Source organism: Chanodichthys erythropterus, chromosome 12 (genome assembly GCF_024489055.1).
Source record: "Chanodichthys erythropterus isolate Z2021 chromosome 12, ASM2448905v1, whole genome shotgun sequence".
Lineage (NCBI taxonomy): Eukaryota > Metazoa > Chordata > Actinopteri > Cypriniformes > Xenocyprididae > Chanodichthys > Chanodichthys erythropterus.
The window spans coordinates 10706849-10726993 of NC_090232.1; the positions used below are offsets into that span (position 1 = coordinate 10706849).

The 20145-nt window shown below is 36.4% G+C and overlaps 2 protein-coding genes across 2 annotated transcripts; both read left to right on the forward strand.

Annotated features, from left to right (window-relative positions):
* Positions 1-4675: 4675 nt before the first annotated feature.
* eif3f (eukaryotic translation initiation factor 3, subunit F) lies at positions 4676-9410 on the forward strand. The gene is made up of 8 exons (XM_067404360.1): positions 4676-4818; positions 5000-5070; positions 5337-5416; positions 6753-6890; positions 6979-7070; positions 7227-7363; positions 8188-8301; positions 9262-9410. Exons 1-8 carry the CDS (start codon positions 4707-4709, stop codon positions 9337-9339), a joined length of 822 nt encoding a protein of 273 aa, XP_067260461.1. The 5' UTR covers positions 4676-4706; the 3' UTR covers positions 9340-9410.
* A 154-nt stretch (positions 9411-9564) lies between these two features.
* zgc:77880 (zf-DHHC domain-containing protein) lies at positions 9565-20074 on the forward strand. The gene is made up of 9 exons (XM_067404359.1): positions 9565-9781; positions 10881-10969; positions 11915-11988; positions 12264-12376; positions 14701-14762; positions 15120-15240; positions 15357-15429; positions 16384-16528; positions 19394-20074. The coding sequence occupies exons 1-9, from the start codon at positions 9657-9659 to the stop codon at positions 19483-19485; spliced, it is 894 nt and encodes a 297-aa protein (XP_067260460.1). The 5' UTR covers positions 9565-9656; the 3' UTR covers positions 19486-20074.
* The last annotated feature ends 71 nt before the right edge of the window (positions 20075-20145 follow it).

Consider the following 20145-nt stretch of genomic DNA (forward strand, 5'->3'; position numbering starts at 1 on the left):
CCAGTACTGGCAACAAACAGAAATGAATAAAATAATGAGTGTTTTATTAAGGTGTCCCGCCCCAAACAGTGAGCTGTGTTTTTTTCAGACAAAAAGCACAACAACGTTTACATTTCTAAACTTTCAATGATTTATGATCTGCATGGAGTAATTTGCCATTTAAATTAGTTACTATAAACTATAATATAAGTTTAGATTTCATGAGAATCATAATAACCTCAGCTTTCAAAGCTAACTAATGTTATTGCTAGCTACTAATGGTCCGACTAGGCAAGGGAGGCCAGTGTATACTAAAAAAACTGGATAAGAAAATAATCAATATTACAAAAATAAAACGCAAATAATTTCAAAATGTGACATTAAAAAGTATAATATGAAGTCATTCGTTTTTCATAAAGTAATACTGTCCAACAGCGACACCCGCAGGTAAAGTTACAGCGGGAGGCTTGCCTGCCCTTATCCCATTGACTTAGACCCAAAGCATGCAGTGGGTTTAGTCAGGGGTAATTGAGAATGAATTGGGGAAAGTCACATGAGAGGAGGCAATGCCTCCATCGCGCTATGATTGGATATGATCGGTTGTGATTGGATATGATTGGTTTGTGCAATAAATCCCGCCTCTCGTTTTCGTGCACTTCTCGAATCAGCCTGAATGAAGACAATGATGGCATTAATGGGAAAAAGTAAGTAAACAACTCAGACACTTAGATTTAGTGAGCAATCAGCTTGGTGATTCGTGTCTGTGGCCAGTGTGTACAAGCTTGATGACTGCTGAAAATAAGTTGACTGTTAAAAAGAAAAGCTGAACATTAGTTCACAAATAATGTATATTGTTTAAATTGTTACTGCCTTTAGTTATTATTTTGGAATAAATGTAAAAATGCATAAAAACACTAACTTGATGAAATTTATACTTGTTTTTAATAAATAGCACATTACATAGTTAGTGTAAAAATACAAAATAGAATTGAATGTAGTCTCTCTTTTTTATGTAATGTTTATTTAACCAGGAAAATTAAGTGTAACAGGGACATAAATTTACATTTGATTAGACTTGTGCTGATATTCGGTAATGCGATATGTCACGATAATAAATATGCACGATATTGTTATCGTGGGCATTTCAAAATACCGTAAATAATAATTTATTACCAACTATTAAAATTTTTATAATGCATTTCAAAATACTTTCCCCATCAACTGTATAAAATGCACAACACCGCTGTATTCTGCGTCAAAAGAACACGCACTCAGATGTAAACAAGCCCAACGTGCACGAGAAGCACATGGCGGAACCAGTGAAGGAGACGAGCTGAATGAAAGTGCGCGTTCACTCTCTGACAGCAGAGGGCACTGATGGAACAGCAGAGTGCAACGGTTACCTTGGAAACCCCATAAACAAAGCAACTGCGCTAGTGAAGTTTTTAAAATGCCTCAACAATATTTTAATCTGGAGTACAACATGCCCTAAAGATTAGAAATGTTCTGATTATTATTATTTTTTTTTTTTTTTTTCTCAGTAAAACTTAAAGATATACGGCTTCATTAGTTAACATGTTAATTCATTATTAGCCTACCAAACTGACAATGAAAAATAATAAAGCATTAATTATTCTTAGTTAATGTTAATTTCATACTGTTTAATAACATTACTAAAATCAAAAGAACTTATATAATGGACCTGAGATAAAACTAACAATGATCAGTTGTATTTCTTAACTAACATTAACAAAAAATAATACTTTCTGTAACAAATGTAGCTATTGCTCAATCTTAGTTAATGCATTCAATAATGAGACCTTATTGTAAAGTGTTGTTCTTTATAGCCTAATTCTTTTGCACTTTAATCTGTTTGAAAATTTGACTTTATATTTTTTGTGTGTGTGTGTATTGTATTATTGTATTTAAACATTTAGAGTTATTTTTGTTATTACAAAAAGAGTTCTTAAACCTGTTATACTATAACACTTTTTTTTTTTTGCAACTTATTTCATTATCGTGATAATACCGTATACCGTGATAAAAGCTTCAGCAATTAATCGCAACATGAAAATTTGATACCGTCACATGCCTACATTTGATATATTTTCTTGGTCATTTTAAAACACCACCGCACACACCAGCTGCTACCAGCATAATGCTATAATAAATCAAAAATAACTATAATTCCCTGAGACGGTTTGGATTGTACGACGGTTTTTAAAACATCAAAATAGTCAGCCATCTTTTCTTCATTCCACTTATGGGTGTAATTGCAATTTACTCAGTCCAATATGGCGCGCGCCTTTGACGTACAATTAAGTGGCCAATGAGACGTCTATATGGCCGAAATCGCTCCCTTTACCCTTATTCAATTTTCCTTACATTACTCCAGTAATATAGTCCACTTGAAGGAGTAAATGAAACACTGAGTGCGCTGGAAAAAACTGCCACGTTTTTTGAAACTTAGCAAACTGGAATCTCTAGTAGTAATGAAAAGATTTATCTCTGTCATGTACACTGCCTTAATTAAACAAATTAATAATCCATTAAAAAGGAATATATTCCTGTATGATATTACGCTTTAGCCACATTGAACCAGAGGTTTGGATCAACGGATCAATGGATGATTCAGCTGCGGAGGCCATCTTCAGGTCAGACACGGGAATTCATTTGCTGTGTGACTCCGACAGTGCATTATGGGTTTTCTCTAGCTGTTGGTTTAGCGTACAGCGGTTGTACACTAGTTATTATGGTGCATTATGGGACTGAATGAGTGCACTCGATAACATACACTATGGTTTCAGGCACCACTACAAATGGCTGCTTCTTCAAATAGTGCCCTATTTAAGGGTATAGGGGCAATTTCACACACAGCCTATGTATTTATGGTCTGATCATATATATGTATACGTGGGATGCCACATTCGACCACTCCAGGCCCAGACACGCCAACGCGTCCACCATGTTGGAACGGTTAACATGACGCTGTTCATAACTCACACTAAAAAAATCAATGAATTTTCATCTAAAATGTCACAGCTTTGTGCAGCCTATGGCTGTAAAAACTACCGAGCTGTAAATTCCAGATGAAATGGGATAGGCTTAACCTTTCAGAGATGTGAATGTGGTGGCTTGTGTTTTTATGTATAACTCAATAACAAATATCCATTTGCAGATTTATCATAATAATGATAAACTAAATGCTGTGAAAATCATCTGCTAATGTCTATTGCAGATAAATACATTTGAATAACTAGGTTGCCGAGCCGATGCAGTAGTCAACTTTTGTTCTCGAGGGGTCACAGGCCGTATTTGACCGTTCCAATATGGCGGACAGCTTACGTATTACAGCCCACAGAAACAGACACTAATTAGGCTTTTATGTATATATTTCTATGGTTTGATGCAGTTTGATGTATCTAGGAAAACTGGGTAGTAAAAGTAATGAACTTTATCGCCACCTGCTGTACATGTTTTACAGTTTATATCCACCACCAGCACAGCAACTTCTGATAGCCTCAAGAATAAACTGGCTGAATTTAGCTGTGGATGATTTTAAAGGGAAATTCATCTTTATCCGAATCTTTAGTATAAGCTAGCATCGTCAAATATTCAATTAATACTTGGGCAATTAACATTATGTTGTTTTTTACTGTTGCTTTTCTCATTTCTTGCACGTACCTGTCACTTTTTGTCTGTCTTTGTCCTTGAATTTAAAGGTTGTTGGATTTAGAGTGTACACTTTTTATTTTTTATAGCTGTTACAAAGAGCATGGAAGCAAGGAAATCTGGAGTTCACATGAAAATGTTTAAGCATTTGATTTGCAGCTTAGAAATAAGGAAAAATTATTAAGAATGCGTTTATCCCAGGAATAAATTGTATTCAAAGGGTTAGTTCACCCAAAAATGAAAATTCTGTCATTTATTACTTACCCGCATGCCGTTCCACACCCGTAAAACTTTCGTTGAATTCATGTAAAAAGACGCTGTAGACCGTGACGTCATATCACGACCGTTACAGCATCCGAAAAAAATTGGCATGTTCAAAGTCTAGTGTGACCGCGGCTTTATTTAGTGATGGCAGATTTCAAAACACTGCTTCAGGAAGATTCGGAGCACAAATGAATCAGTGTATCGAATCATGATTCAGATCGCGTGTCAAACTGCCAACGGCTGAAATCACGTGACTTTGGCGCTCCGAACAGCAGATTCGATACACTGATTCATTTGAGCTTCCTGAAGCAGCGTTTTGAAATCGGCCATCACTAAATAAGTCGCTATTTTGTTTTGTTTTGGCGCACCAAAAATATTCTCGTCGCTTTATAATATTAATATTGAACCACTGTACTCACATGAACCTAATTAAATATATTTTTAGTACCTTTATTGATCTTGAGAGAGGAAATGGCATTGCTCCCTATGGAGGCCTCACTGAATCATCGGATTTCAACTAAAATATCTTAATTTGTGTTCTGAAGATTAATGAAGGTCTTACGGGTGTGGAACGGCATGAGGGTAACGTTAAGTACAGAATTTTCATTTTTGGGTGAATTAACCCTTTAAATTCTAGATTTTCAATGTGGTCTCAGACACGCCACTATATTGTCATTTTGTTGTCATCGACCTACATCCGCTAGGGGGCAGAAGCACAAATCCTGTGGTGATTTCCGCACTCGCCCTCTTCTTCTCTGGTTATCATCATCCTTCACTTCCTCTACGAAATCATGGCAGTTCACGGCCCGGTCGTGAAAATCCACCCGGTGGTTTTGGCATCGATTGCGGACTCATACGAGCGTAGGAATGAGGGAGCAAGTCGTGTGATCGGAACATTATTAGGTGGGTCGTGTAATTTCTCTGAGTGAAACTCGAGACAGTTGTTTTAATAAAGACAACAGGATCGTTGTTTGGTCTTGTGAAGCATGTGTTGTAGTCCAGCAGGATGGTTGGAGTGGGTGAGAGCGCATCCGCACTAAAAGATCAGCATCACTTAATAACTGGTTTAATTTGTGTGTCACAGGAACAGCAGACAAGCATTCAGTTGAAGTCACCAACTGCTTCTCCGTTCCTCACAATGAGTCTGAAGACGAGGTGAGATAAACTGCATCATCCCACTCTCCCCTCGAAATACAGTGATGTATCCGTGGTATACCATGGTACTTTTATATATGCCAGAGATTAGTTGGAAAACATTATTAGAAAATACCATGGTATCTATCACTATATTTTTGGACGTATTATTTGATATGCTTTAGAGAATTCCCATGTAAATATCATTGTACATTCATTTCAAAAACATCATCGTTCAAATACAAAGCTAAGTGATATCATCCTTATTTATAATGTCTGTGTCATAGGTGGCTGTTGACATGGAGTTCGCCAAGAACATGTATGAGCTTCATAAGAAGGTTTCACCGAGTGAAGTCATTATTGGATGGTATGTGGCCACTCATGCTAATGAATTTAACATCATCTTAGGTTTCCTAAGGATTAATTTCAAAGCAATGTTATTAGTAAACTTTAAAAAAGTTACTTAAAATTAAATAAATGTTAACTAAAATAAAATATGATAAACTTTATTTTAGTATAACTTAGTGTTAGTTCACCCAACCAATCACTCACCCTCATGTCGTTCCACACCCGTAAGACCTTGGTTCATCTTCTGAACACTAAGATATTTTTGATGAAACTCAAGAGGTATGTGACTCGTCCATAGACAGCATCGTTAAAACAGTCGACGTGACTGCAGTGGTTCAACTTTAATTTTATGTGCAAAAAAACAAAACGACTTTATTCAACAATCTCTTCTCTTTTGTGTCTTTCTCATACGTTGTTTACATCCAGTGCTTCCAGGTTCTACATCGGAACGCTGACTCATTATTGGCCAGCTCCTGCGTCAGCATCACACGCATGCATCGTGCTGCTCATGTGATCTGCTTTGGCCAATACTGAGCCAGCGTTAGGATGTAAACACGGAAGCCTTCACTTTGCTTACTGTGGCAATTACGTAAGGATAATGACAGCGAAGAGAAGAGATTGTTGAATAAAGTCACTCGTTTTGATTTGTTTTTGCACACAAAAAGTGTTTTCATTGCTTTTATAAAATTAAAGTTGAACCAGTGCACTCATGTCAACTTTTTTTTTAACAATGTCTTTAGTACCTTTGAAAGTGTTGATTATATTGCTGTCTATGGGTGAGTCAGATACCCCTCGGATTTCATCAAAAAGTGTATTAATTTGTGTTCCGAAGATGAATGAAAATCTTACGGATGTGGAACAACATGAGGGTGAGTAATTAATGACAGAATTTTCATTTAATTATCACGATGACTAAAAATGAAAAAAGCTACAAACATGGCAGATGTGTGAGACCGACGGTTCAGTAGAGAGGGGTTTGACTGATTAATAATCAGTCAAAATATATTATCCACATTACATCTGCAACAACATTGTGCACTTTTATAAAGATAAATTTAGTCTTTAACTTTTAAATGCATAATTATGCAAACACATGGGGAGAGTTTCCGCATGAGAGACACAACTGGCAGATCAACATGCTACTACATTTCTCTCTGATATGGCAGGAAGTTAAATTAAATGTGGATGATTTTAACTGTGAAAAGATGATTGATGGCATTTTAAACAGTGACAGGGCACACGTAACTAAGCCTCAGAGTGGTCCGTAAAAAGACAAAATTATGACAAAGTAGTATGTCCCAAAGCTTGCTGTCGAATTGGGACGCAACAATAATAAATGTTCTTTTGTTTTGCAGGTATGCCACAGGATATGACATCACAGAGCACTCCGTTTTGATCCATGAGTACTACAGCCGAGAGGCTCCAAACCCCATTCACCTCACCGTGGACACAGCACTGCAGAGCAACAAAATGAACATCCGTGCCTATGTCAGGTATTGTCATCTTGACAAAGGTAGATTATTTTTTGGCTGCTGACCTGATGTCCTCTGCTGCAATAACAGTTTTTCTTTGTGCTGTTAGTTCACAGATGGGTGTCCCGGGCAAGACAGTTGGTGTCATGTTCACCCCACTGACAGTCAAGTACGTTTACTACGACACAGAGCGCATTGGAGGTCAGTTATTTTTCCCCCTCTCATAAACATTTTGTGGATTATTCAGTTATTTAAATTGAATGGCTTTACTGGTTGACGCAATATTTTGGATTTGAACGTGATTTAAGAATAGCATATTTTCTTTTGAGCACATTCTTATAATGGATCTCTCTATAGTTGACCTTCTACAGAGAACTCGTGCATCTCCCAGTCGTACCAACGGACTGACCACAGACCTGGCCCAGGTAGGTGGTGCAGCAGGACGCATACAAGAAATGCTGACCACAGTGCTTGCATACATCGAAGATGTGCTGGTGAGTGTCTCTTTGGGATATAACATAAATTTTTTTGGTGACCTATTTGGTTTGAGAATTATTAATTTCTTATACCTTCATAAGGGGCTTTTGCACCAGAGGAACATTTTCATAATTCCTAGAACTAATAATGGAAGTACCCTCTTTTTGGCATCTACCCACCGCAGGAATGAATTTAGTTCTAGGAGCACCTTTTGGGAGACTAAATTAGCTCTTACTTCAGAGTAGGGTCTAACACAGCACAATAGGAACTACCAGTGCCATAAGTGTATGTTGAAAGGTTGAACGCATGCCATACGAAACACTGACACTTGCCGTTTTAAACTCCGTTTACTCCACAATAAACATACAGAAAGCTAATGTCAACGGCTTTTACCTGTCATCTTTGTCTGCGGAATTGTTTTCTGAGCCTCGATGATATGTAGCACTGCAACACCCTTGTTGTAGGATATTTAGTCACTTAGTCCTCTGTTTTGTTCTTTCCATCGCATAACTTAAACATCCACATTCCATCTCCATTGTAACGAATCCCACAACAAAACAAAAACGCAGCTCCGATCACGGCATCCATGTTGACATTGTTGAATGCAACGCTATCAGCCGGCTTACGTCGCTTCAGAATTCCTGCTAACGGTGCAAATGCAACCAGGAAAATGGCCCTTGGGAAACATTTAGTTTTTGGCGAACTAGCAAGTTCCTATAACTAAGTTCCTGTATATAACTACCTGGTGCAAAAGCCCTAATAGAGTAATTTAATTTCATTATAAAACTCTCACAAACTCTTTATACATATGACAAGTATTGTAATTTTTATTTTTTTCTAGTCTGGTAAAGTGATGGCAGATAACAGTGTTGGTCGTTTCCTGATGGATCTTGTGAACAAAGTGCCCAAGATCACAGCAGAAGACTTTGAGAGCATGCTGAACTCCAACATTAATGTGAGTGACATTCAGTACAATATGATAGTATATATGTTTTTGACATGCTTTAACAGTCATGAAAAATCTGGAAATAACAGAATTTTGTTTTTGATTTCAATTTCTGGAAAGATCATGGAAATTCCTATAATGAACATGAATGTACAATTTAAAAAAAAAAAAAAAAAAAAAATCAACTAGTTAGTCAGAAATGGTCTTTAAAGGCAAATTGACACCACACTGACAGACACCGACCAACACAGACAGTGACAGTACAGTACGTCACTTCTCAGATGTTCCAAAAAGCAATTCAACATGTTCAATCAGCGAAAATAAGCGCCGACCAGCGGTAACGGACAGTGTCAGGGGTACTACACTGATCTGACAAAACATGGCAAAGAGTATGTTGCTGTTGGGCAGCGTTTGGCAGTGCAGTGTGAATTGGACTTAAAGGGATAGTTCACCCAAAAATGAAATTTGTCATTAATTACTCACCCTCATGTTGTTCCAAACCTGTAAGACCTTCGTTCATCTTCAGAACACAAATTAAGGTATTTTTGATGAAATCCGTGTTTTTTTTTTTTTTTTTTTTTTTTTTTTTTTTTGTTCCTCTTAGAAAGCAATGAAATTTTCACATTCAAGGTCCAAAGAAGTAGTAAAGACATTGTTTAAACAGTCAACATGACTACAGTGGTTCAACCTTAATGTTATGAAGCGATAAATACTTTTTGTGTGCAAAAACAAAACAAAAATAACTAACTATTTGAATTGTCATACGCAGTTGACGTAGTGAACGTAGTGCAGGCTGCCGTGTTTGCATACCTTAGCCAGTCTGCCTAAATTAAAATTATTTTTAAAATGTATCACCAATAACTGGTAAATTAAAAATAAAAAAGTAGGAACCCTGTAATGGCTTTCAGATTAAACTAAAGTTGTGTGTCTGTGCTTCTGAAGTTCTCAGACTCTTCTCTTTCTTTGCAGGATCTGTTGATGGTGACCTACCTGGCAAATCTCACTCAAGCTCAGATCGCGCTAAACGAGAAACTAGTTGTTCTGTGATTAGAAATTAAAATAAAATAAATAAAAATGTTTGTCATTCCAACAATCTGTGTGATGAGTTGTTTAAAACAGTGCTTGAATATTTGAGAGCTTGTGAGTGAATAATATATTAATTAATTAATTAATTTTATTTATTTATTTACCCACCCCAAAGCTTGTGGTGTTATTTAAATTGTATATTTTTTAATGGATAAGCAGAAACCTGACAGAAATGCACAAACGTTCACAGGTGGTCAGAAATAAATGGATGACGGAAAACGCGTGCTACGTAACGCTCGTCCTTTTATGACGTCATCAGGAAGACCGCAGATGGAAAGATGGCTGCGTTTCGCTGTCGGCGAGACCCGTGCGGCTTTATTTGTCTCATTTTAACTTATTTCAGCGTCTTTTACGCAGACTATGTTGTGATTCAGTATGTCCTGATCCCCGCGTATTCTGGAAGGTGAGTACCGTGTAAACAAAGCTTGGAAGAGCCAGCGTTTGGTTCATGTAACTGCACCCGTTTCTCATGAGATCATCGCTTTTTAATTGTAACAACGGCTTTTTAGAATCACCCATAGCAACAGCCGTTCTAAAGAAGTGTTCGTTCTGAGGTGTTTTACCGCGAGAAGTGTTTACAGTGCGTTCGAACTGCTAGCAACTAGTATGAGAATCGTCAGACTGCTGTAACTCATCGTTCAGCGGGTGTTTACTACACTTTCAGTCTCTGTTACTCTATAGTCTCAGGTTTCAGTAGGTTATCTCACCTGAAATTAACAAATCATATTATGATAAACGCTACCACTCTCCTATGTCTTTGTTTTAGACCACCTGTCCCGCATTTTGCTACACATACTGGATGAAAACGTCAAAATGACAGATCAAAATAAATAAAATGCAAGTTACAAATACACTGAATTCGGTAAAACGCATTTAATGATTGCATAGTCTAGCAAAGGAGTATAACCTAGTCTCTAGACTCGCTACTTGTTAGTATAACGTGATCTTTACCTACTAGTAATAATCTGTTCTATTAAGTAGACTGAATTGCGTTGTATTTCTCAAACATGGGGAAACCGAGTGTCAATTAACAAAGCTTATAAGTGATTTAAAGCATGGTATTTAGTGTAACTGCAAATAGACTTTCCAACTAATGTAAATCAATATTTACATAGTCGAATAATAGTGTTAATTTAATCTCTCTCCCACGTGTGGGGATGCATTCATAATTTATTTTTCCATTATTGTCCTTAAGGAACAATACACATTTTATATAAGCATTACAACCACGTCCTGATAGAAGAAAATATCCTCATTACATTTTTTCTTTTCTTTTTTTGTGCTTATCCGTCGCAACCATTATGTCAACTCCATAACACAATGTAAAGAAATTGTTTGATATTTATTGATAATGTTAATTTTAAGTAGGTCCTATTAGTAGCTAGCAACACCAGGAAACAAAATGACTACATGTGATGTGCAAAATATTTTGTCGCTATGGTTAATTTTTGCTTATGGGTATTTCAGTGTGTAAAGTGTATGTTTACTTTCTTTGTGTTTAGTGTATGGTGCACTCTCCATGGATCTGTGTTCAATATTATTCTGTTACTACTGCTGGCGTGCCATTCAAAAGCAGTGTTCTCCGACCCTGGTGAGAGTCCCGAAACTTGACATTGCTTTGTCTTATTTAATGTTAATCAAACATGTTTTCTCTGTTTGTTTTTTACACTAGACTGTTTGTGTTTTAACCCTATAAAGCCCTCCAAATCATCAACTTAATCAAAACATTGCTGTAAAACTTGCTGTGCTCAATCTTCTACCTGCCTTCTGTCCTCTGATAATTCATGCTTAGTAAGTAAAAGTAGTATAATGTAGTAAAAATGTTTCTTCAGGTTGTGGTACGCACGTTTCTTTTGCTAGTTGCTTTTTGCAACTCTTGAACATAATAACTTTCATCTTGTTTGTAAAATTTCAAGATGAACATTTACTGGAATGAAGTATCTTAGGTTTACTTTATTATCATACACATTTTTGGAGAAAAATCATGTTACATTGCAAGAATCAAATATCATCCCACAGGCTCTTGAGGAATATTTATTTGAATCTCTCAGTTAACATTGAATTGCATTGGATTATATGTTTTGCCCCCACAATTAAAACTATACTAGTTGTAATTTCTTATATACAAACAATCATTTAAATATCATCTAAGACATATTATTGGGAAATATAGTGACAACTGATATTTATATGCATTGTATATAACCTGCTAAACTGTTAAGAAATCTGATTTACATGGCAAGCTGTATAAATAACATCTGCATTAAATTGCAAATTTATGCTCAGTTTGTGCTTCTACATATTTTTTTTTTCTCTTTGAATTTGTGCTCTCTATATCATACTACATGAGCCATAAAAGCCAGATGCATCAAAAATGATACACAACTTAAAACACAAACTTTTATATTATTTATTTTATATTTAGTTTTAAGGTTCAAAAAAACTGTTCCAATTATATAAAAAAAATTCTGACTATTTCAAATGCCAGGTATTACATGGTAAATCAGTCAAAAACTTTTACCATTTACCATTAAAGGAATGGTTCCTCTACCTGAGACGGCCATTGACTTCTCTGACTTGAGGTCCCAGTCCAACCGTATGAATGACAGAGTGAGTGTCACTGATCTGTTTATTACTGTAATTGTGTTTAAGTTGTATTTGTATTGTGTAAATATAACTCTTTTGCAAATGGTATTTTCTACTTTTCTGTTTATGTTGTCGTTATTGATTTCATAGTGGCCCTTTCAGCTTGTTCACATACTTTTAGTGTGCAGAGCAGACTTTTTTAACTTTTTAGTGTGTATATTCTGTTTACATGATTATATCTTATTTCATAGTACATTTTCTCTGTGACTTGTCTCAATCATTGTGTTGGTTCTGATCAGGGCTGTGAGGGCTGGACAGTGTGCAGTCGCTGTGAGACGTATCGGCCTCCTCGAGCCCATCACTGCAGAGTTTGTCAGCGCTGCATCAGGAGAATGGACCATCACTGCCCATGGTCAGTCTCTCCTTGTTCTCCATTGGCCAACTTGAATGTAGATTTTTTTGTCATTTCTGGCTGTGTATAAAATAGCATAAGTGTATGTAATATCACTGAAAAAAAAAATGCTGTTCTTACTAAGAGTTTTTGTCTTGTTTCTAGTCAAAATATCTTAAAGTTCTTAAATCAAGAAGCATTTTCTTGACAAGTAATTTTTTTTTTCTTGTTTTCAGGAAAAATAAGTCAAAATTAAGTGAGTTTTTCCTTAAAACAAGCAAAATAATCTGCCAATGGGGTAAGCAAAATAATCTTATTTCAAACCAAAAATAAGATATATATAAACTTGTTTTCAGTTTGAATTAAGATTATTTTGCTTACCCCATTGGCAGATTATTTTTTCCTTGTTTTAAGAAAAAAATCACTCTTTTCCTAAAAACAAGAAAATAATTTTTATTTGTCAAGAAAATGCTTCTTGATCTAAGAATTTTTAGATATTTGGACTAGAAACAAGACAAAAATTCTAAGTAAGAATAGCATTTTTTGCATACTTGTGCTATAAAATATGCCATGTGTAATGGGTCCCACATTACATTGTGTCTTTAAAGAGGACCTATTATGCACTTTTCTTGAGTTTGTTTTTGGGGTCTATTAGAATAGATTTTCACACTTGAATGTTCAAAACACATAATCTTTTACATATTTTACATTGTTGCAGCACCTCTCTTCTTTGTCTGTCAGTAACACTCCATTAGTTTCAGTCTCTATGAAGCCCCTCCTTCCATAAAGCACAATGTGCTCTTATTGGTCGACTGGACCAGTGTGTTGTGATTGGTCAAACGCTACAAGTGTGTTTTGGAAATGTCACGCCCCTTACCATAACCACGAGTTTCAACACACTACCAATGCAACTCAACCAGGCCATGTCCCTTTTTTTGGTGGGAATTATTTAAAGGTGCCCTAGAATTCAAAATTGAATTTATCTTGGCATAGTAAAATAACAAGAGTTCAGTACATGGAAATGACATACAGTGAGTCTCCAGTGAAACACCATTGTTTCCTCCTTCATGTGTAAATCTCATTTGTTTAAAAGACCTCAGAAGAACAGGCGAATCTCAACATAACACCGACTGTTACGTAACAGTCGGGATCATTAATATGTACGACCCAATATTTGCATATGCCAGCTCATGTTCAAGCATTAGACAAGGGCAGGATGTCTGGATGTGCACAGCTGAATCATCAGACTAGGTAAGCAAGCAAGAACAACAGCAAAAAAAAAGCAGATGAAGCAATAATAACTGACATGATCCATATCATGATATTTTTAGTGATATTTGTAAACTGTCTTTCTAAATGTTTCGTTAACATGTTGCTAATGTACTGTTAAATGTGGTTAAAGTTACCATCGTTTCTTACTGTATTCACGGAGACAATAGCCGTCGCTATTTTCATTATTAAACACTTGCAGTCTGTATAATTCATAAACAACTTCATTCTTTATAAATCTCTCCAACAGTGTAGCATTAGCCGTTAGCCACAGAGCACAGCCTCAAACTCATTCAGAATCAAATGTAAACATCCAAATAAATACAATACTCACATAATCCGATGTATGCATGCAGCATGCATGATGAACACTTTGTAAAGATCCATTTGAGGTTATATTAGCTGAGTGAACTTTGTTTATGCTATTAAAGGCAAGCGTGAGCTCCGTGGGCGGGGAGCGTGAGCATTTAAAGGGGCCGCAGCCTAAATCGGCGCATATTTAATGATGCCCCAAAATAGGCAGTTAAAAAAAATTAATAAAAAAAAATCTATGGGGTATTTTGAGCTGAAACTTCACAGACACATTCAGGGGACACCTTAGACATATATTACATCTTTTAATAAGACGTTCTACGGCACCTTTAAATGAGGAATGTTGTTCAGAAACAGTGCTTACTGATATAAAGGAATAAGTCTCTTTGGAATGACTTTGTAACTTAATAGACCTTTCTCAAACAGCTACATTACATACTAAAAAAATGAAATGCAAAAAAAAAAAAACATTTTTAATAAAAACCCATTACACTTACTGTGTACATACGTGTTTTCACATGGAACTTTTAATTAAAAAATACCTGCATGTAATTACAGCTGTAATTCATTTCCCTTACCTATCAACCCAGCCTTAAACCTACCCATACCACCAACATGAACACAAGTACATTGTACCTAAGATTTTTTATTTTTTTTTGGAAGTACAAAGTGATTAAAGACACCTCATATAATAATGTTTGACCATTACAGTTTTTGTCATGCCTCTCATTAATGCATTTGCATATGTGTATGCTCTTTTATAGGATCAATAACTGTGTTGGAGAGCTCAATCAGAAATATTTCATTCAGTTCCTCTTCTACACAGGTGAGTTTTAATAACATGGGGTGTTTGCAGAGTTCAGCTCCGGCCCAAATGAAACACACTTGAACCAGCTAATCAAGGTCTTACTAGGCATACTGGAAACTTCCAGACAGGTGTGTTGAGGCAGGTTAGAGCTAAACTGCAGGACAGTGGCTCTCCAGGACCGACTTTTGGCACCCCTGGTCTAGTGAGACCTTGTTTAGCTGGTTCAGGTGTGTTTAATTAGGGTTGGCACTAAACTCTGCAGGACAGTGGCCCTTCAGGAGCTGGATTGGACACCCCTGTTTAAGAACATAAGGATGCCTTGTTGGATGCAGATTTGATTTTCCATTTCTCTCCTGTAATGCCATATCTCTGTAGGCATGGCCAGCTTATATTCCATGGCGCTGGTGGTGTCAGCATGGGTGTGGAGAATAAAGAGTGAAAGAGAGGGAGATGGAGATAAAGAAGGAGAAGAAGCTCCCAGCAAACATCTTATTGTGTAAGTTACTATGTACTGATTTACTATACTATATAATGATAATCAATACTGTTATCAATATTGCTTTTGTTAGCTTTTTGCTTCTCTCACACTGTTCTTGGTCATTTGTTCTGAAGGGCACATTATATCATTCTGCTGGTGGAGTCAATACTTTTTGGAGTATTTGTCTTGGTGATATTTTATGACCAGGTATGCTTCAACATCATATAGCTTCAGTGGGAGCATATGTTTTGTACCATATGTTGAAATTATAGGCTAATAGTTTGAAAAATGTGAATTTGCATACAGCCACAGTATTGTACTTACATTCTTTGTTGCAGTGTTTGCATGGGGAGGCTGTGATAATATTCCTTAAAGATAGTTCACCCAAAAATGAAAATCATTTACATACCCTCATGTCACTTCAAACATGTATACATAATCTTCCTTTGCAAAACAAAAAAGAAGATATTTTAATAATGTGCGAACCAAACAGTTTGATTACCATTAACTTCCATTGGAAGGAGGGAAAAAACACTGAGACATTTCTCAGATTATTCTATATTTATTCTTCTCAACAAATATTTGTAATTTGTAGTCCTTTTGAATTAAATAATTTTAACTCAATACTTTAAGGAATATTAGAATTGACTTAATGGAATGTTCAGCAAATGAACAGCAGTGACATAATCGTAATATTTCATATTGAAATGCTACTGGTATTTTTGCATTTATTTGAATTCTGCATTGTGATATTTTTGCATTTATTTAAACATTTATCCACCTTTAAATTTCAAAGATGATGATGTGTCTTGATTCTCATGCACAGCCATTGATGATTAAGTGCAAAGTGTCTCTTTAGCGGAACTAAAGTCTAAACAAGCTTGCCTAACACCGTTTCTACACCGGACACAACATCTTGAGGCTGTCTACGAGTAGTGTGAGAGCTTGAAGTACATCAGAAATAGAACGGGGTATCAGTTTGCTGTAGGGAATTTGTTGAATCGAATCGAGTGTAGACAGCATCACTGATTATAATGATTTCTATCTGCTTTTGCCGCAGCTCACATCTTGTGTAGACACTGTGTAAAACCCTAACACTATTCTCTTTTGGCTTTCTAAACACGATGATCTGTCACCTGTCTCTTTTGTTTTTGTCCCAAGCTGGTGTCCATTATAACGGATGAGACGCCCATCGAGCAGATGAGGAACAGACTAATGAAAGACAAACCCAACAACACCCACCCGACACACATTACACACACAAGAAAGCCAAAAATTGCACTGCTGAGAGAGGTTTTTGGACGAGGTGAGTTTAACTATTTTTAGCAACTTATGGGTATTCAAGAAAGCAAGGTTAAAGGGTTAGTTCGCCCAAAAATTACATTTCTGTCATTAAGTACTCACCCTCATGTCGTTCCAAACCCGTAAGACCTTTGTTCATCTTTGGAACAAAAATTTAAATATTTTTGATGAAATCCGAGAGCTTTCTGACCTTCCTATATACAGCAACCAGTTTCAAGGCCCAGAAAGGTAGTAAAGACATTGTTAAAATAGTCCATGTGACTACAGTGGCTCAACCTTAATATTATGAAGTGACGAGAATAATTTTTGTGCAAAAACAAAACAAAAATAACGACTTTATTCAACAATTTCTTCTCTTCCCAGTCAGTCTCCTATGCTGTTCATGTAGAAAACACAGTGCAGCGCTTCCAGGTTCTACATCAGAATGCCGGCTCATTATTAACTGATGCTGTTCGTGTGTCCTTCAGGAATGACGTAGAAGACTTCCTTGTGGTTGTTCTTTATTGAGGCTCAGTTTGTAGTTATAAGTAAAGTCTCTAGGAAGGCAATTGTAACAATAAAATACCTCTTTTATTGGTTACAATACAAAGCAGTTAATGCAAAATAAAACAAAATAAAACTTAAATCAGCTTAAGCTATAAAAGCTCTATAATCTAGCTTTATCCAGCAATATTGGAGATGCTATTAAGCGCCCCTTGTTAGGGTATCAGGTGTAGTTTTACGCTTAATGCAGGCAGCGTCTGAGGAGGCATTTTACCCCAGACTTTTATAATACTTTTTGTGAAATTTCAAATTCATATTACTCATCAATTTATCAATGCCTCCAATCTTCATGTTGTAGGCTTATCAGTTACTAAGCCAGATAGTTCCTCTTCACTTAAGCTGTTGTCTTCTTTTAGCACTCTTCCTCTTCTTCACCTCAGTCGAAGACTCTGGCTCACCTCCGCTTGAGGTTGCAACATGCTCTCTTCATCCTTATTGTTAACCTTTGTGGTTAGTTACAAACATCAAACTCAAAAACTTAACTTTCACAACTGTTGCTTAGTCATCTGAACTTATAACAATCAAAGGAAGTATTGCAGTTACTTAATTTCATAATCATTCAAACTTATATGGCCTTAACTTAAAAGCAAGCAAATAACAACATTGAAACGGGTAAATAGCAATATCAATTTCCAAAATATTGTTTATGACTTGCTGTCTATAGGGAGGTCAGAAAGCTCAAAGATTTCATCAAAAATAGCTTAATTTGTTTCCCGAAGATGAACGAAGGTTTGGAACGACATGAAGATGACTAATAATGGCAGAAAATTTATTTTTATAGCCAGCAGCCGTATCACCCTGTAGCCCAAGACTGGTTGCCCACTGAAGCTAAGCAGGGCCTGGTTAGTACCTTAATGGAAGACCTCTTGGGAAAACTAGGTTGCTGCTGAAAGAGGTGTTATTGAGGCCAGCAGGGGGTGCTCACCCTGTGGTCTGTGTGGGTCCTAACACCCCATTATAGTGATGGGGACACTATACTGTCAAAAAGCACCGTCCTTCAGATGAGACGTTAAACCGAGGTCCTGACTCTCTGTGGTCGTTAAAAATCCCAGGATGTCCTTCGAAAAGAGCAGGGGTGTAACCTCGACATCCTGGCCAAATTTGCCTATTGGCCTCTGTCCATCATGGCCTTCTAATCATCCCCTTACACTGATTGGCTTCATCACTCTGTCTCCTCTCCACCAATCAGCCGGTGTGTGGTGGGCATTCGGGCAGCCGTCGCATCATCCAGGGCTGCGTTTCCCAAAAGCATCGTAAGCTTAAGTTGATCGTAGCTCCATTGAAACCAATGGAGCTACGATCAACTTAGGCTTACGATGCTTTTGGGAAACGCTACCCAGGTGGATGCTGCACATAGGTGGTTGAGGAGATTCCCCCTTCAATATGTAAAGCGATTTGAGTGCCCAGAAAAGCGCTATATAAATGTAAGGAATTATTTTTGGGTGAACTAACCCTTTAACTTACACACTGAACTCTTGGCTGATCACCCAAATCTTGCTTACTCTGGATGTCAGTTCTATGGCGCCCTGTGCATGACATGCAGGAAAAAATAGTAGGCTAAATCGTGCACTAATGCATGTCATGTGCGGTGCTCCATACGGTTCCAAAGCTCCCGTGAAGAGTTAGTTTAATCAACCTCCTATTGGTAAGTTCCAGCTCCAGAGCAAGTTTTTTTTGAGAGTAAGTTGCTATGGCTACTTACCCTGAAAGTTACTTCCTTTCTGTAACCAAACATTTATGTTATCTGTTTACTTATTCTTAAACTTTCCTAGCTATGTGACATAACCTGCTTTCTAGAACACCCCCTGTTCTGATCCTTCTAGCTTGTTGTTAGAATCGCATCACTGTCAGAAATCCAACGCATTGAGGAATTGTATGTATAATACCATTCAAAAGTTTGGGGTCGAAACGATTTTTTAAAATGCTTTTTTAAAACGAATTTTTAAATGTTTATTTTTTTTTTAATTTTTTTTTTTTTACAATGCTACAATTATTTGATCTAAAGTACAGTAAAACAGTAATATTGTGAAACATTATTACATTTTTCTATTTTAATATATTTTAAAAAGTCATTTATTCATGTGATGGAAAAGCAGATTTTTTTCAGCATCATTACTCCAGTCTTCAGTGTCACATGATCCTTCAGAAATCATTCTAATATGCTGATTTGATTATTATAAATGTATTTACCGTCAGTTTTGATCATGACTCCTTGCTGAGTAAAAGTATGATTTTTTTTTTAATGCTTTTATTAAAATCAAACATTTGAACGGTAGTGCATATAATGCTCAATGTTTTTCCATTTGTATTTCTCTCATATTTACAGGTTCTATACTATGTTGGCTGTTCCCGCTCCATTCGTCCCCTCCTTCTGTTGGTGGCATCAGTTATTCAGCACTTCCTGATTACAATGTGTAACACTAACCAGTTTTTCATCGGTTCCTTTGAACTTTCCATCAGTATCACATCATGTGTAGGACACTGAATATTATGTTACTGAGGTGCAAATTTCAGCTATGAAGGAAGGGCACTTCTCTCAGTGTGTGTGTGTGAGAGAGAGAGAGAGACAGAGGAGCAGTCAGTGTATAAAAACACACACACACAGAGATATAAATACTGTTACAAAAGGGACTTGCTTTACAAACCTGGATATTTTTCCATTCTGTGTTCAAAATGTTTTCTTTTCATATAACCCAGGATAATTAATGGATTTAATTTTCATTTAATCATACATTGTTTTTATGGTGTGTTTTTGGACTGTACATTTTACATAAGGATTGTAAATAAAGATGTATTTTATAACTTTAATTTCTGACAAAAGTGTTGCTGCATTTTCAGGGTACTGGACTACTTGTTGGAGTGCTTGTTTTTGTTTGTTTGAAATTTTAATGTTTTTGCTGTTTTATGGACAGCTTGAGGGATGTGTGTACATAACATATGAAAATGTATATTGATAATGTTTACATTGATATTTATTGTAATTTATCTGTGAATTTTTGTGTCTAAATGCTGCTCTGACTTATGTGAAGTAAAAGACATCTTTTCATATTTTGTCTTTTTTTCGCTTTAACATCATAA

Excerpts from the sequence above, each read along its gene's own strand:
- eif3f (XM_067404360.1), top strand. The coding sequence starts at position 4,707 with ATGGCAGTTCACGGCCCGGTCGTGAAAATCCACCCGGTGGTTTTGGCA. Across the intron at positions 4,819-4,999 it reads TGTGATCGGAACATTATTAG|GAACAGCAGACAAGCATTCA; the intron begins GTGGGTCGTGTA and ends TGTGTGTCACAG. Across the intron at positions 7,364-8,187 it reads CATACATCGAAGATGTGCTG|TCTGGTAAAGTGATGGCAGA; the intron begins GTGAGTGTCTCT and ends ATTTTTTTCTAG.
- zgc:77880 (XM_067404359.1), top strand. The coding sequence starts at position 9,657 with ATGGCTGCGTTTCGCTGTCGGCGAGACCCGTGCGGCTTTATTTGTCTC. Across the intron at positions 14,763-15,119 it reads TCAGTTCCTCTTCTACACAG|GCATGGCCAGCTTATATTCC; the intron begins GTGAGTTTTAAT and ends ATATCTCTGTAG. Across the intron at positions 15,241-15,356 it reads CCCAGCAAACATCTTATTGT|GGCACATTATATCATTCTGC; the intron begins GTAAGTTACTAT and ends TTTGTTCTGAAG.